A 12,336-nucleotide genomic window follows, 5' to 3' on the forward strand; every position below is an offset into this window, starting at 1 on the left:
TTTTTTTTTTTTTTTTTTTGTATCTTCTGTATATGTTTGAAGAGTTTAAATAGTATATGATTGGATTGGGTGACTGAGTTTATATATCAAGAGCTTTTTTTTTTTGTCCTGATTAATAAACTATTTGAAGGGGAGTTGTGTTTTTTGGTTTATTGTAAATAGCTGTTGTAATGTATATCGTTAGCACTTGCCACTTGCACAACATCATGCTTTAACTTTCTCACGGTTTATGTGAATGACCGTAAAAATGAGCTACAGTTTGCTGCGTCTCCGTCCACGGGAGGCGCTGTCTAGTGGTGGATTAAGTTTATCATAGCTGTTGCCAAATAAACGTGTTCTGTACTTTTTTTTTTTTTTTCTGGCCGCTTTGATCGAGACTGTACCTTTAAGTGCCTTTGTGTAAAATTATAAACTATATGAGTAAAGCACGTGCCAAAAGCTTAAGAGAATGGTTTTATGCATTTACCCCCCTCAAAATGTCATTATACGATTTCTAAACACTTGGCAACCTCCACCCTCTACGTAATCGCGGCTGCAGCCATAGCAGCCAGATTCAGCTTGGTAAACAAAGCGGACAACTAGCGAGCTAACCGTTATGCCAATAATTATTTTCCACCGCAAAAAAAACGTTCTAAAATTGAGAGTAAAGCATCTGCGGGGACAGTTTCAAAACGGTATACATAGTTATTATCTAATGACATGTTCTTTCTAATGACATGATACGTAATTTAACAGTTTCATGGATCGTATGTAACGTTAGCTAACCAGTAGCTAACTGGTTAGCCTTTCAGTGAGGCTGCAGTGATTCGGGTAAGTTAGCAACGTTACTGAGCAAAATGAAACTAAACTGTATGGTTGCAATTGTAAGTGATCGTCTGCCAATTAGAGGATGTGACATTTTTTAGTTTATATCATCCCTTAATTCTCTACTACAAAACATAAAAGGTCTGTAATCAAATCTTTACGAGTAACGTAACTCGGATAGGCAGATAAAAGCGTGCTAGTAGATAACGGGTTGATTGAAAAACACGAAGAAAATCAGTCAGGAACGTCAGAAATCAGAACGGCTGTCATGAAATAATAAATCCCAGTTCAAGCACTTGGGGGGGAAATGTTCAATCTGATGGCGAACTGCTGCAACTGGTTGAAACGATGGAGAGAACCTGCAAGGTGAGTGTCTTAAGTTATCTCGTGCTTGTGTCAGAGAGACTGTGAAATATTTACTAACTTGTTTCTGAACAGAACTGTCAGTGAGCTCTTACACTGTGCAACTGTGTAACCTGTATTTGTACAGTGGTCCCAATAAGTTATAGTTTTGACCTTTACCTGTGCGACTGTCCTCTGTATTTTTTGTCACTGTGTTTATTTATTGGCAACAAACGTTCAATTTGGCTGATGAAAGTGACCACACACCAAGTGCCTTTGAAATATTTACTATTATTTTGTATTGCAATGGGAAGTTTAGTGTTTAACTGTCAAAATGCATCAATGTCCCTAAGCATTCAACCCCAATCACAATTAAGATGAAAACGTCCATTTTCTGGTTGTCATAGTCTCATTAAAGGGGTCATATCATGCGATTTCAATTTTTCCTTTGGAGTGTTACAAGCTCTTGGTGCATAAAGAAGATCTGTAAAGTTGCAAAGACTAAAGTTTCAAATCCAAAGAGATATTCTTTTTAAAAGTTAAGAGTCAACCACACCCTCCTAAAACGGCTCATTCTAATACGCCCCCACATGTCTACGTCAGAATGTGTGAAGATTTGCATAATGCCACCCAAATGTTCACGCAAAGAAAGAAGGCGTAACTTTTATTCTCACTGTTGTCACTGCGGCCATGTTGCGGAGACGCTGTGAGTTTCGTTGTGAAAGCGTAACTACTTTGTTTGGGCTTCCATACAAGGACACAACTAGAAATCAGTGGTTCAACACTGTTCTGGAACAGTTCAACCCAAATATTCAGAAATGTGCCGCACATTTTGCGGAGGATGAGGAGTTTCCTGTGAGAGTAGCCTACAATGCCGGTGTCTGTATCTATAAAGTGGGACAGTTCCAACTTTGCAAGAACAGTTTGGCGCTTCTGACTCACAGTCTGTAAGTACGTTTTCATATTTAAATAATTTGCCACTGATGATTCATACGCAAGTTTTGAGCAGTGTAGAGTAATGTTAGCGCTTGTTGTTTGTCGTGTCTCCGATCTCAAATGCAGACATGGATTTATGTTTACGTGGTGCGATACGCAATGCAATGTGTAAAAACACAGTATAAGTCATTATAATCCGTAATTATGTCCCCACTGGATACAACAAATGCCTCGTTTGTAATGGGTTTTATTGTTTTTGTCTCGTGGCGCATCACAACACAATATTAAAAGGTGTAGTAACATCTCCACAACACTCATGAGGTGTTCGGCCAATCACAATGCACTTGATAGCTGGCCAATCAGCGCACACCTCATGTTTCAGAACGATGAGCTTTGTAAAAATCTATGGGTTTCAGATAGAGCAGCAACAATAATGTACCATTATGTGGAAAATAATGTTTTTTGAACCTTAAACCGCATAAACACATTGCATTACACCAAATACACAAAATAATGTTATTTTTAGCAATGTCATATGACCCCTTTAAGTGAGAGAGAGCAAGCACAAATCGTGGCAGTGGCAGGGTCCAGGGCCACTTCTGGTGGCATCCCTGGATTTCTTCTGGCAGCTGCCAGAGTTCGTGACAGCTGCAATGGTCTTTCTCCCTGTTTCTGCTGTTTGCTCCGTAAAAACTACACTGTTTTCAGTGGAGAGCGATGGTGTTTTAAAATAATAAGGCAAAGTTCCCACAGGTGTGTTATTTATTATTATTATTATTATTATTATTATTATTTTATGTATCAGCTGCCAGAGTTCGTGCCAGGAGTCATGATTGTTTGTCACCGATTCTGTTGTAAACTACACTTTTTTTTTATTTTTTATAAAACATTTGATGATGCATATTATATACCAGCAAGCAAATGTGACCAGAATATGAAGCTATATAAGCTATATTGCATAAGCATTTTCCCATAAAGAACATACACATAAGGAATGCTTAGCTATATAGACAGGTTATAGTATATAGATATAGTATACACGTGCTTAGCCATCATTTCAGAAGTGAGGGGGACAGAAATGTTATATAGTATGTATATTGTATATAGGAATATAAATGTTATTATAAAATAAAATATAAAGCACTGCTTATTTCATTTGTATCTTTGTTCTGTTATTTATCTATGCTTGTAAGTTTTGTATTTCCTATGCTGATTTACTCGCCTACAAAATCACCCCAATCATTGATGTATTTTTATTATTATTTTTTTTCCAAATAGAGCTTTATTAAAGTCATCTGATTTTTTTTTTTTTTTCATATCGCAATATATATCGCAGAAGAAAAATAGATATCTCAATGTGAGTTTTTTTCCAATATCGTGCAGCCCTATTATGGAGACTGTTACTCTCCGCTGACAGCTCCTGGGCCAAGAGGGGACAAGTTATTGTCTTAATTTCATTGGTTGAATGTAGTGTGTCCTCTAGCACCCTGTCACTGATCTTGTTGGGTAAGTCGAAATCCCCAGCTAATCCCTCAGATACAAGGCTAACCAGAGGCCAGGAAAGACAAAAGTTTGTGTGTGTGTGTATCGACAATAACAACTGAAGTCAAGGGAAAGCTAGCTGTCATCTGTCTTGATGAAGGCCTCCTGGTTGCAGAGAACTGTCACCTGGATAGTGCGCTTGATGTCCCTGCGGCGCAAATGCCGCAGTTAAGTATCTGTTTGTGTGTGTGTGTGTGTGTGTGTTGGTAGCTGTAAGGACTTTGTGTTTTCATATGTTGTTCATCCGTTGTGACTGCGGGGTTTGTTTACACCGCCTGGCCTTTGTGTTCATCTGGCATTTCTTAAGAATTAAGCATAGTTTGATGATGGTGAGCAGAAATCCCATGTCAGTTTAGGATATTTGTGTTACTCCACACAGATGTCTTATTATGCCACTAAGCCTCCACTGAAAGCCTTGTAGTTTAAACAGCTGTGACTCTACAGCCCCGGACAGATTATCATGGAAATTATTGAATATTTTTGACGTCATTAGTGTTGGAAAAGGCCACATTATTTACTTGGTCTTTTTGTGCATATATGCTGAATCATCCGCTTCATCCCTGTGTGCTTTTGCCAGTCAAGAGATGATGCATTACCATGCAGGCTTAGGTTGTATTAGCTCAGCTCACAGCTGTTCGTAACTTAATGTCAAGTTTTATTAAATGTCAGAAAGTTCAAAGCTGCCTGTATGAACTCATTAACGAGTGCAACTGAGTACACCTTTTCTGTGATTTGTATATTTGTAATCTGCTGTATTAAAATTCATTTTGATATATTTGGACAAAGTAAAAAAAAAATACATATATATATAGCTGTATATATTTCAGGGTGATACATTTGTTCTTATATCAAAATGGAGAAAAAAATTCTTGAAAAGAAATTCAATTTAATTGATTTGGCCTAAACTTGTATTAATATTTCTTAGAAAGAAAGGACATACATAGAATACATACAAACACACTGCCAAATCAAACTGATATGGGTGACCATTATGCTAGCTAAATAATAAATTAATTGATTAATAATTGGTGCAACTCCCCAAAAACTTTGAAATGGTTAAAAAAAAAAAAAAAAATATGAATAAATAAAACATGCTTAAAAAAATTATAAAGTCAAATATTAAAGGTATAAATTAAAAAAATGTTATTACTTTTAACTTGGTGGTAACAACACAGGACATTTTAAGAGTTATTATTTTAAACCTTTATAAACTTTAAACTTTTTTTGAAAATGGTATAAAAAGTTTTTTTTTTATTAGAAGGACTGCCTTGACCTTAATGAGGTCTTTTGGAGACACATAATGAAATAAAGCTGTATCTGTGCTCTTGCAGGAAGGTGACATTATTAATGGTTGGACTGGACAATGCTGGAAAAACAGCTACTGTCAGAGGAATCCAGGGAGGTAAATATTCATCTTAATATTTTTGGAGTATTTTCTATGTAGTTCCAGATCTATCTCACAAGGTGTATATTTCTGTGACTGTCATAGAAAGTCCTCTAGATGTAGCACCTACAGTGGGCTTCTCAAAGGTGGACCTTAAGCAGGGAAAGTTTGAGGTCACAATCTTCGACCTGGGTGGCGGGAAGCGTATCCGCGGCATATGGAAAAACTACTACTCTGAGTCTTACGGAGTGGTGTTTGTTGTGGACTCCAGTGATGTTCAAAGGATCCAGGAGACCAGAGACACAATGGCTGAGGTTCTCCGGCACCCTCGTATTGCAGGCAAACCTGTATTAGTGTAAGTTTTCAAAACATGACATGTTCTTGCTGTTGAACGTAACTTAATGTCGAGACTTAACATTACACTACTGTTCAAAAACTTGGAATTAGTAGGATTTTTAATATTTTTTAAAGTCTCTTATGCACATCAAGGCTGCATTTATTTGATCAAAAATAAAGTATATAAAAAATGAAATATTATAAAATTAGTATATTAGTATGTATAATAGAGTATATATATTTGTATTTTGCTATACTTGAGAATTTATTCCTGTGGTGGCAAAGTTGAATTCTCATCAGCTATTGCTACAATCTTAAGTGTCACATGATCCAAATAAACATTATTCATTAATAAAACATTAAAAATCTTACTCATCCCAAACTTTGAAATGGTAGTGTATGAGTATATGTCTACAGATCATCAAACATGGAAGATAAGACATAAAGCATAAATGCCTTCGATAAAATGAATATGCCCTGTGGTCATATTGGTTTGTTGTGTACTAACCTTAATTGTCATTCACTCTGTAAAGCTATAAAGGTGTATGGACCTAATAATCTTAAAAAATAAAAAAAACTTCCAGTTAATTCCAGTAATTAGTGATGTATTGTCATTATGTACTAAGTCATCATAGCTGGTCTTCAGTGACAAATGCAAGTAACTTTAATGCTTTTACAACAGTAAATGAAGTATTCATGCTGATATCCTTGTTGAAACATTTATCTTACTACACCACCCTGTGCATGCCTTGACAGTTTTGCATAAGTCCAGCTCTTCTAACAGGAAATAATACTACCTGACAGAATGATTTCAATGATACACCTGTTAAAAGATCTCAGCACCTGGGAGCCGATCCTCAATTTCCACTGGTGCCTGAGATAATAAACCTATTGATGTGCTTTTCTAAACATTTATGTGAAACCTTCGATCGGGTACTTGTTCTTGTTTGTATTTAGTAATTATACCAACACCAGCATGTTGGATTCTTTAGAATTTCATCACTCTTAGCAATATGTGGCCAGTTGCATAAAATGTTTAGACTAGTCTTACAAGTTAATCATCCAAGTTTTTTTATTTTTTTTTATTTTTTAAGACTGGTCATAATTTTTAGTCAGTTACATAAAAATGTAGATTGGTATAATTTGAATCATAAAATTAAAACTCATTACCTCTTTGGTAACTGCGAGGTTGTAAGACTACTGCTTAAGTTTTAACATAGAGGCTAAGTTTATGAAACAAAACCATGATGAAGTTGGAACTCTAAAAACCGCAGAACTGTGTGCGTAAAATGGAGAATAGAAATGGGCTCAGAACAGAACCCTGGGGAACACCCATTTTTAAATAGTTGCTGATAATGTTTACAGCCTTCCTTCACCAACATTGCCAGCCTGTCAGAAATACGGAAGAGTTTAGTGCTAAGACCGTGAGTTTGCTGATGAGCCTGGAGGCTTTGATGAATGTCATGCTGTAATCAGTGAAGAGCATCCTCACATAATTCCTGCCTCTAGTCCAAGTGGAACAGGGCGGTGTGCAATAAATGTGCAATACATCATCTGTATATCTGTCATTAGTCAAGCTGAAGTGGGTCCAATTAACTGAGGGAGTGAGCAGCAGATGAAGTCCTTGACTAAATATAACTTGTTAAGTGTGCTAATAAGTCAAGAGTGCTCTTTAACACAAGGCTAATTATTCAGTCCACCTCAAGTGCAGACCTCAGGTCATTTGTTTGTGACAGAAGTGCAGACCTCAGGTCATTTGTTTGTGACAGCTTACCTAATGACCTGCACACCTAGTGAACAGCTCTTTCCTTATTCTGATTGGCTTGCAGACTGGCTAATAAACAGGACCAAGATGGGGCATTGGCTGAAGCAGACATCATTGAGACCCTGTCATTGGAGAAGCTTGTCAACGAGAATAAATGCCTCTGTCAGATTGTGAGTTAATATTTCTGCACAGTTTATATTTTTAGTCTGGTTTGACTTTTTAATCACAGAGGAAATCCTGAGTCTTTATTTATTTATTATTTGCTTTTAACAGGTTCAAATTTAATCAAATTCATCACGTTCTCTTGGCAGAAATGTTGCAAACCAACCATATAAAACTAAGCTAAACATTGTTTTCTCTACTTTCAGGAACCCTGTTCTGCAGTGCTGGGTTATGGTAAGAAGGTTGACAAATCCATCAAGAATGGTCTTAACTGGCTGCTGAATAACATTGCCAAGGACTACGAGGCAATTTCAGAGCGTGTGCAAAGAGATACAGCTGAGCAGAAGGCTCAAGAAGAAAAAGACAAGAAGGAAAGGGCAGAGAGAGTCCAGCGGATCAGAGAGGAGAGGTCAGTGAGCTGACAAGACTTGAGTGTATGAAGTTAATGGCATAGTCATTAAAAATATTTAAGATAATGTAGTCTAGTTCTGAAATTATTTATTACTAACTGAGCTGGTTTTATTTTCATTTATGTTTAAAGAGTTTTTTTTTTTTTTCACTTTTTTTTTTACTTTTTTTTAAATGTTTTTCTAGTTACTGATAAGTAACTAAAGTTAGCATGAAATGTAAATTCACTATATATTATGTATTTCATGGATCTTATTGTGAATGATTCATCCATTTGTTGATTGATTGATTGATTGTCGTAATGTTTAATCCAAACTTCATCTTTTGGTGAAGGTGACAGATTTCTCTCTGGAGGCATACGCCAGACTTCTCTAATCTTTTAATCTGCTTAAAACCTGCCCCTCGAACAACTGACTGCCATCTCACATCTCAAAATCTAATGAACAGCCAATGAACCAAGTCCCCGCCCTGCATTCTTGCTGGTATTTTATTAGAAAGAATTGCATTGCTCTTAGCAATCAGGCCCAACAAAACTGTATCAACAGTAATGCTGGGTGATATATCGGATCAAATGGTAAACCAGTTTGAATTACACAAATGGTATTTAAAAAAAAAAAAGACATACATAGTCAAAGTGGCTAAGCAACATATACAGCGTTGTGAATTGAGAGGAGATCCCTATAAGTAATGGTTGGAGAACTTCTAGAACTATTAACAACACATAACTTATTCTTTAACTGGGCAAAGAAACCAACTCTAAATGGCTGAAATGCTGAAGACGAACACAAAGAGGATAAAATACAGTATACAGAGTTTTGGTCAAACCGCCCAGCACTAGTCAACAGCAAAATTCAAGATGGAGTTGAAAGGCCACATAGTTATGTGTGTAAAATGGAGAATATAAGAGGGCTCAAAACAGAACCCTGGGGAACATCCATTTTTAAATGGTGGCTGATGATTCTAGTAGCTCTCCCTCACCACAATTTATTTATTTCTTTCTTTATTTTTTTGATTATCTGTTTCACTTAGGCATGTTACAATATTGAAGAAAATAGCTGTCTCTACTTCCATTTCATCATTTTAAAATTTTCTAAATGCAAATAACAGTTTGATAAAATGTTTTTCACTGACAGAGACAGACAGGAGCGAGAAGAAGCAGAGCGAGAAGGAAGGACATTGAAAGAGGAAGATCTAGATGACGTCAACATACCCAACCCTTTCCAGGCAATAAACAATGTTGTTAATGAGGTTAGTTATCTCAAAGTTTCTTTTAAATGCAAGTTAGATATATCATTAAGATGCAAATACTAAATTAATATAAAAATTCCAGAATGAAGACAGACTAAACAAAGAGAAAGAGATGCAAAGAAAAAGAGAAAATGGCCAGCAGGGCAGTGTGCAAGAACAGACAGTCCTTCAAGATGAGGATGAAGATGAAGAGGAGGAAGATGAAGAGAGCAACAGACAGACCCCGGAGAGCACAGAATCAGGTAGTATATTTTATTCCTCAAAAGGCCACCATCATTCCAAGAGTAATAAGTGGATAAAGGTTTATATTTATATTGTCAGTTAATTTCAGATACAAGCTTTTGCTCTTATAATGCATGAAGACCTATTAACCTCTGCAATTTCTTTAAGTGGATGAAGTGATTTCAATGCCTGTCACTTTTGACCAGGAGCAGTGGACCAGAACAAAAAGAAAACTAGGAAATTACGATTAAAACGTAAGCACAGAGTCGACCCTCTCAGAGTGGAAGAAGCAGCACCCAAAAACCCAACCCCTCCTCCCTTACCAGGTAAGAATGCTTCTTTTACAAGATGTTTCCCATACATGAACAGTGAACAACTAATTGGTGAAATCGATAAAATTTCAATTTACAACAGTCTTTACACTGAGGACCTTTGTCAGTGATGTCCATATGCAATAGTAATAAGCATTCCTCTTGAAAACACACACACACACATTTGAAAAATAGCTGAGACCAGGGGCTGAGCTGCAGGAGAAGAAGAAAGTACAACACAAGCCACAGGAGCACTTAATATTAAACGCTTCAAAGAACGCTATAAGAATACAGTTTCACATGGCTTCATTGGCATGCCAACTGCTTCGACAAAGTGCTTGTGTTCAGTGTGTTTGAGAGGTTTTCATCAAGATACCTTACGTATTACTGTTATGCAATGTTACTATAATATTACTGTTCTTATAATGAAAATATTTCCATTTTGTAAAACAACTAGTCCTTGTTCCAAGCATATTGCTGTAGTCATTAAACATTAAATACTGCACATGAATGCTACGTGGTTTGCAACACATGCTTGACAAAGGGAGTGCAATCAAACATGGTTCTATATGAAGTTTTGGTTTTAAATTACCCATAATAATTGAAACCCAGTACAAATAAAGAGCAGCCAGTTTATTTGCCCATTAAAGACATAATGCTATTAATGAAAGTGTGCAAAAAATAAATTTTCCAAACAATGTCATTAACCAGATACTATGATATAATGATTTATATATTAGGGCTGACAAGATGACAGATGCAGGAAATTGTATGCATACATAATTTGCCTGTGCAAGTCATGTGAAATTTGTACACAGAAAAAAGTAGCTCTAGTTGTGGTTTGTGTGATTGTTTATTTGTATACTGATAAGATGACCTGTATCCATATGTACACCAGTGCTTCGAAACACATTGATCAGTACAGATGTGCAGTGCCAAAGCACAACCAAAAAAAAGAGCATTCTTCATCAGAAACATGTCGTTTTATTATTTAACCCCTAAAAGTTACATAGTGTAGCTTTAACAGAACTACAGCGTAGTAAAACACTGTAATGTTCAGAAGAGGGAATGTGTGTTTTCCTGTGGGACATTCTACATCTGTTTGCATTTTGCAGCATTTTTTCTGATATATTATTAAAGAGAAAGTTCACCCAAAAATGGTCATTAATTACTCACCCTCATGTCGTTCCAAACCTGTAAGACCTTTGTTCATTTTCGGAACACAAATTAAGATCTCTTTGATGCATTCCAAGGGCTCTCTGACCCTCCCATAGACAGTAAGGATCCTTACACGATCAAGGTCCAGAAATGTAGTAAGGACATAGTTAAAATAATCCGTCACATCAGTGGTTCAACAGGTGAGTAATTAATGAGAATTTTCATTTTTAATTTAACCTAATTAAATCAACAGATTAATTAATTACGCAGTATAGTAAACTGCAGGCTTGCTGTAAACACATTACAGTGGTGTATACAGTATGTAAAACAAGACTTCAGGAAAGTCAGAGAAGCTTTTTTTTCTTTCATTTGCTGTTGGATTTTTGTAGTCAAATGTTTGCAAAATGTCTAATTTTAACCCCTGATTTGTCCTAGTTTTTCCTTTTGTTGCTTCATATTAATAACTCTAACAGCAAATCCCTACGTTTATTCTGTTTTAGTTGGATGGGCTACTCCTAAAACTTCTAGGCTCCCCAAACTTGAGCCTCTTGGAGATACAAGACATTCTGGTAATTGCTGGTTCATCGCATCTGTTCCCTGTCCAGCATGTCAACAAGCATGCGCATCACTAACATCTTTTTTCCCCCCCATTCTGTTTCCTAACCATGTAATCATCTCCCATAATTCTGTTCTTAAAGCAGTTTTCTCTCCATCCACACAGCAAGCCTCAGCCACATCCTTCCTGTACAATCATCTGTCAACAGAAATACCACAACCATCCACCTTAATATTGTGCCTAATAAATGCTACAAGCATGATCTCCTTAACGCCTCACTTACTGCGTTGTGACTAATGTGTGTTATTTGATTCCTGATGCTTACAGGAAACATTTTGGACATTCTGAATGCTGCATGTAATGTTGTGTCCCCTCTTCTGAATGTTAAACCAGGCAGTGTGTCATTTTGATCTATGAATTTAATGATGTAGTGTACTTTTGTAGTACTTAGTTAGCTGATCCTTGATTTAAAAAAAAAGAACATTGCTGACCTAAATCTTTTTTTTTCCCATGACTCTCTTTCATTGGCAGATTTCTATGGCAAACCTCTCCCACCTGTAGCAAATAGGCAGAGGCCGAACAGCGATACTCATGATGTAATTTCCTAACACTACCTCTGCTTCCCCCCTGACTGGTTTAAGGGTCCCAACCAATCAAAGTATTGTTTTGTTCTTATCTTCAAGCACGGGCAGTGTAGCAAACTACGCAGAAGCAATTGCCCAGAAGCGAGGAACTGATACCTAATCGACAAACCCAGACGGATCACATGACCTCGAACACCTATTGACTGGTGGTCAGCAGAAGCTGTTTATATGAGATGGGGGACATGGACATTTAAGTTCACATAATGTGCTCAAATTTCGAACGGTTCAACATTTTGATTTCTTTGGAGCCGTTTGTCTTGTTTTTATCAAAATACTTAAAATCAAAAATAAAAGAAATAAAAAAAATAAATAATACTTCAAAAAAAAATATATCACAGACCTATTTTTTTTTAAGAGAATTGAAATGTATGTAAATACATAGAGTTTAAATTTGTGTACTTGAAATTGTACAAACATGTTTTTATGGTCCGCATGCATATCTTAAACTCTTATATTATGTGCACTTGATTGTGACACAGTTTGCCTTTTTAAATATCAGATGGTCTTTATTTCCAGCA

At 36.3% G+C, this 12,336-nt stretch overlaps 1 protein-coding gene across 15 annotated transcripts; it reads left to right on the plus strand.

The window, feature by feature from the left end:
- The first annotated feature begins 563 nt into the window (after positions 1-563).
- On the plus strand, positions 564-12,111 carry arl13b (ADP-ribosylation factor-like 13b). Of its 15 annotated transcripts, XM_042716449.1 has the most exons (11): positions 3,345-3,792; positions 4,956-5,026; positions 5,114-5,363; positions 7,174-7,279; positions 7,478-7,680; positions 8,813-8,927; positions 9,010-9,169; positions 9,356-9,475; positions 11,119-11,187; positions 11,706-11,770; positions 11,858-12,111. In XM_042716449.1, exons 1-11 carry the CDS (start codon positions 3,719-3,721, stop codon positions 11,909-11,911), a joined length of 1,287 nt encoding a protein of 428 aa, XP_042572383.1. In that variant the 5' UTR covers positions 3,345-3,718; the 3' UTR covers positions 11,912-12,111. The 15 variants fall into 15 exon arrangements, with proteins under 15 accessions (XP_042572395.1, XP_042572385.1, XP_042572388.1 ...); XM_042716461.1 differs by lacking the exons at positions 3,345-3,792; positions 11,858-12,111 and adding an exon at positions 564-1,170 and having other exon boundaries at positions 9,359-9,475; positions 11,706-11,802; XM_042716451.1 differs by lacking the exons at positions 3,345-3,792; positions 11,706-11,770; positions 11,858-12,111 and adding exons at positions 567-1,170; positions 11,340-11,699.
- The last annotated feature ends 225 nt before the right edge of the window (positions 12,112-12,336 follow it).

Source organism: Cyprinus carpio, chromosome B1 (assembly GCF_018340385.1).
Source record: "Cyprinus carpio isolate SPL01 chromosome B1, ASM1834038v1, whole genome shotgun sequence".
Lineage (NCBI taxonomy): Eukaryota > Metazoa > Chordata > Actinopteri > Cypriniformes > Cyprinidae > Cyprinus > Cyprinus carpio.

What these genes read in the sequence shown, in the direction of transcription:
- arl13b (XM_042716446.1), top strand. Translation starts at nt 3,719, where the DNA reads ATGAAGGCCTCCTGGTTGCAGAGAACTGTCACCTGGATAGTGCGCTTG. An exon ending in TGTCAGAGGAATCCAGGGAG is followed by an intron (nt 5,027 to 5,113) that starts GTAAATATTCAT and finishes TGACTGTCATAG; the next exon opens with AAAGTCCTCTAGATGTAGCA. An exon ending in ATAAATGCCTCTGTCAGATT is followed by an intron (nt 7,280 to 7,477) that starts GTGAGTTAATAT and finishes CTCTACTTTCAG; the next exon opens with GAACCCTGTTCTGCAGTGCT.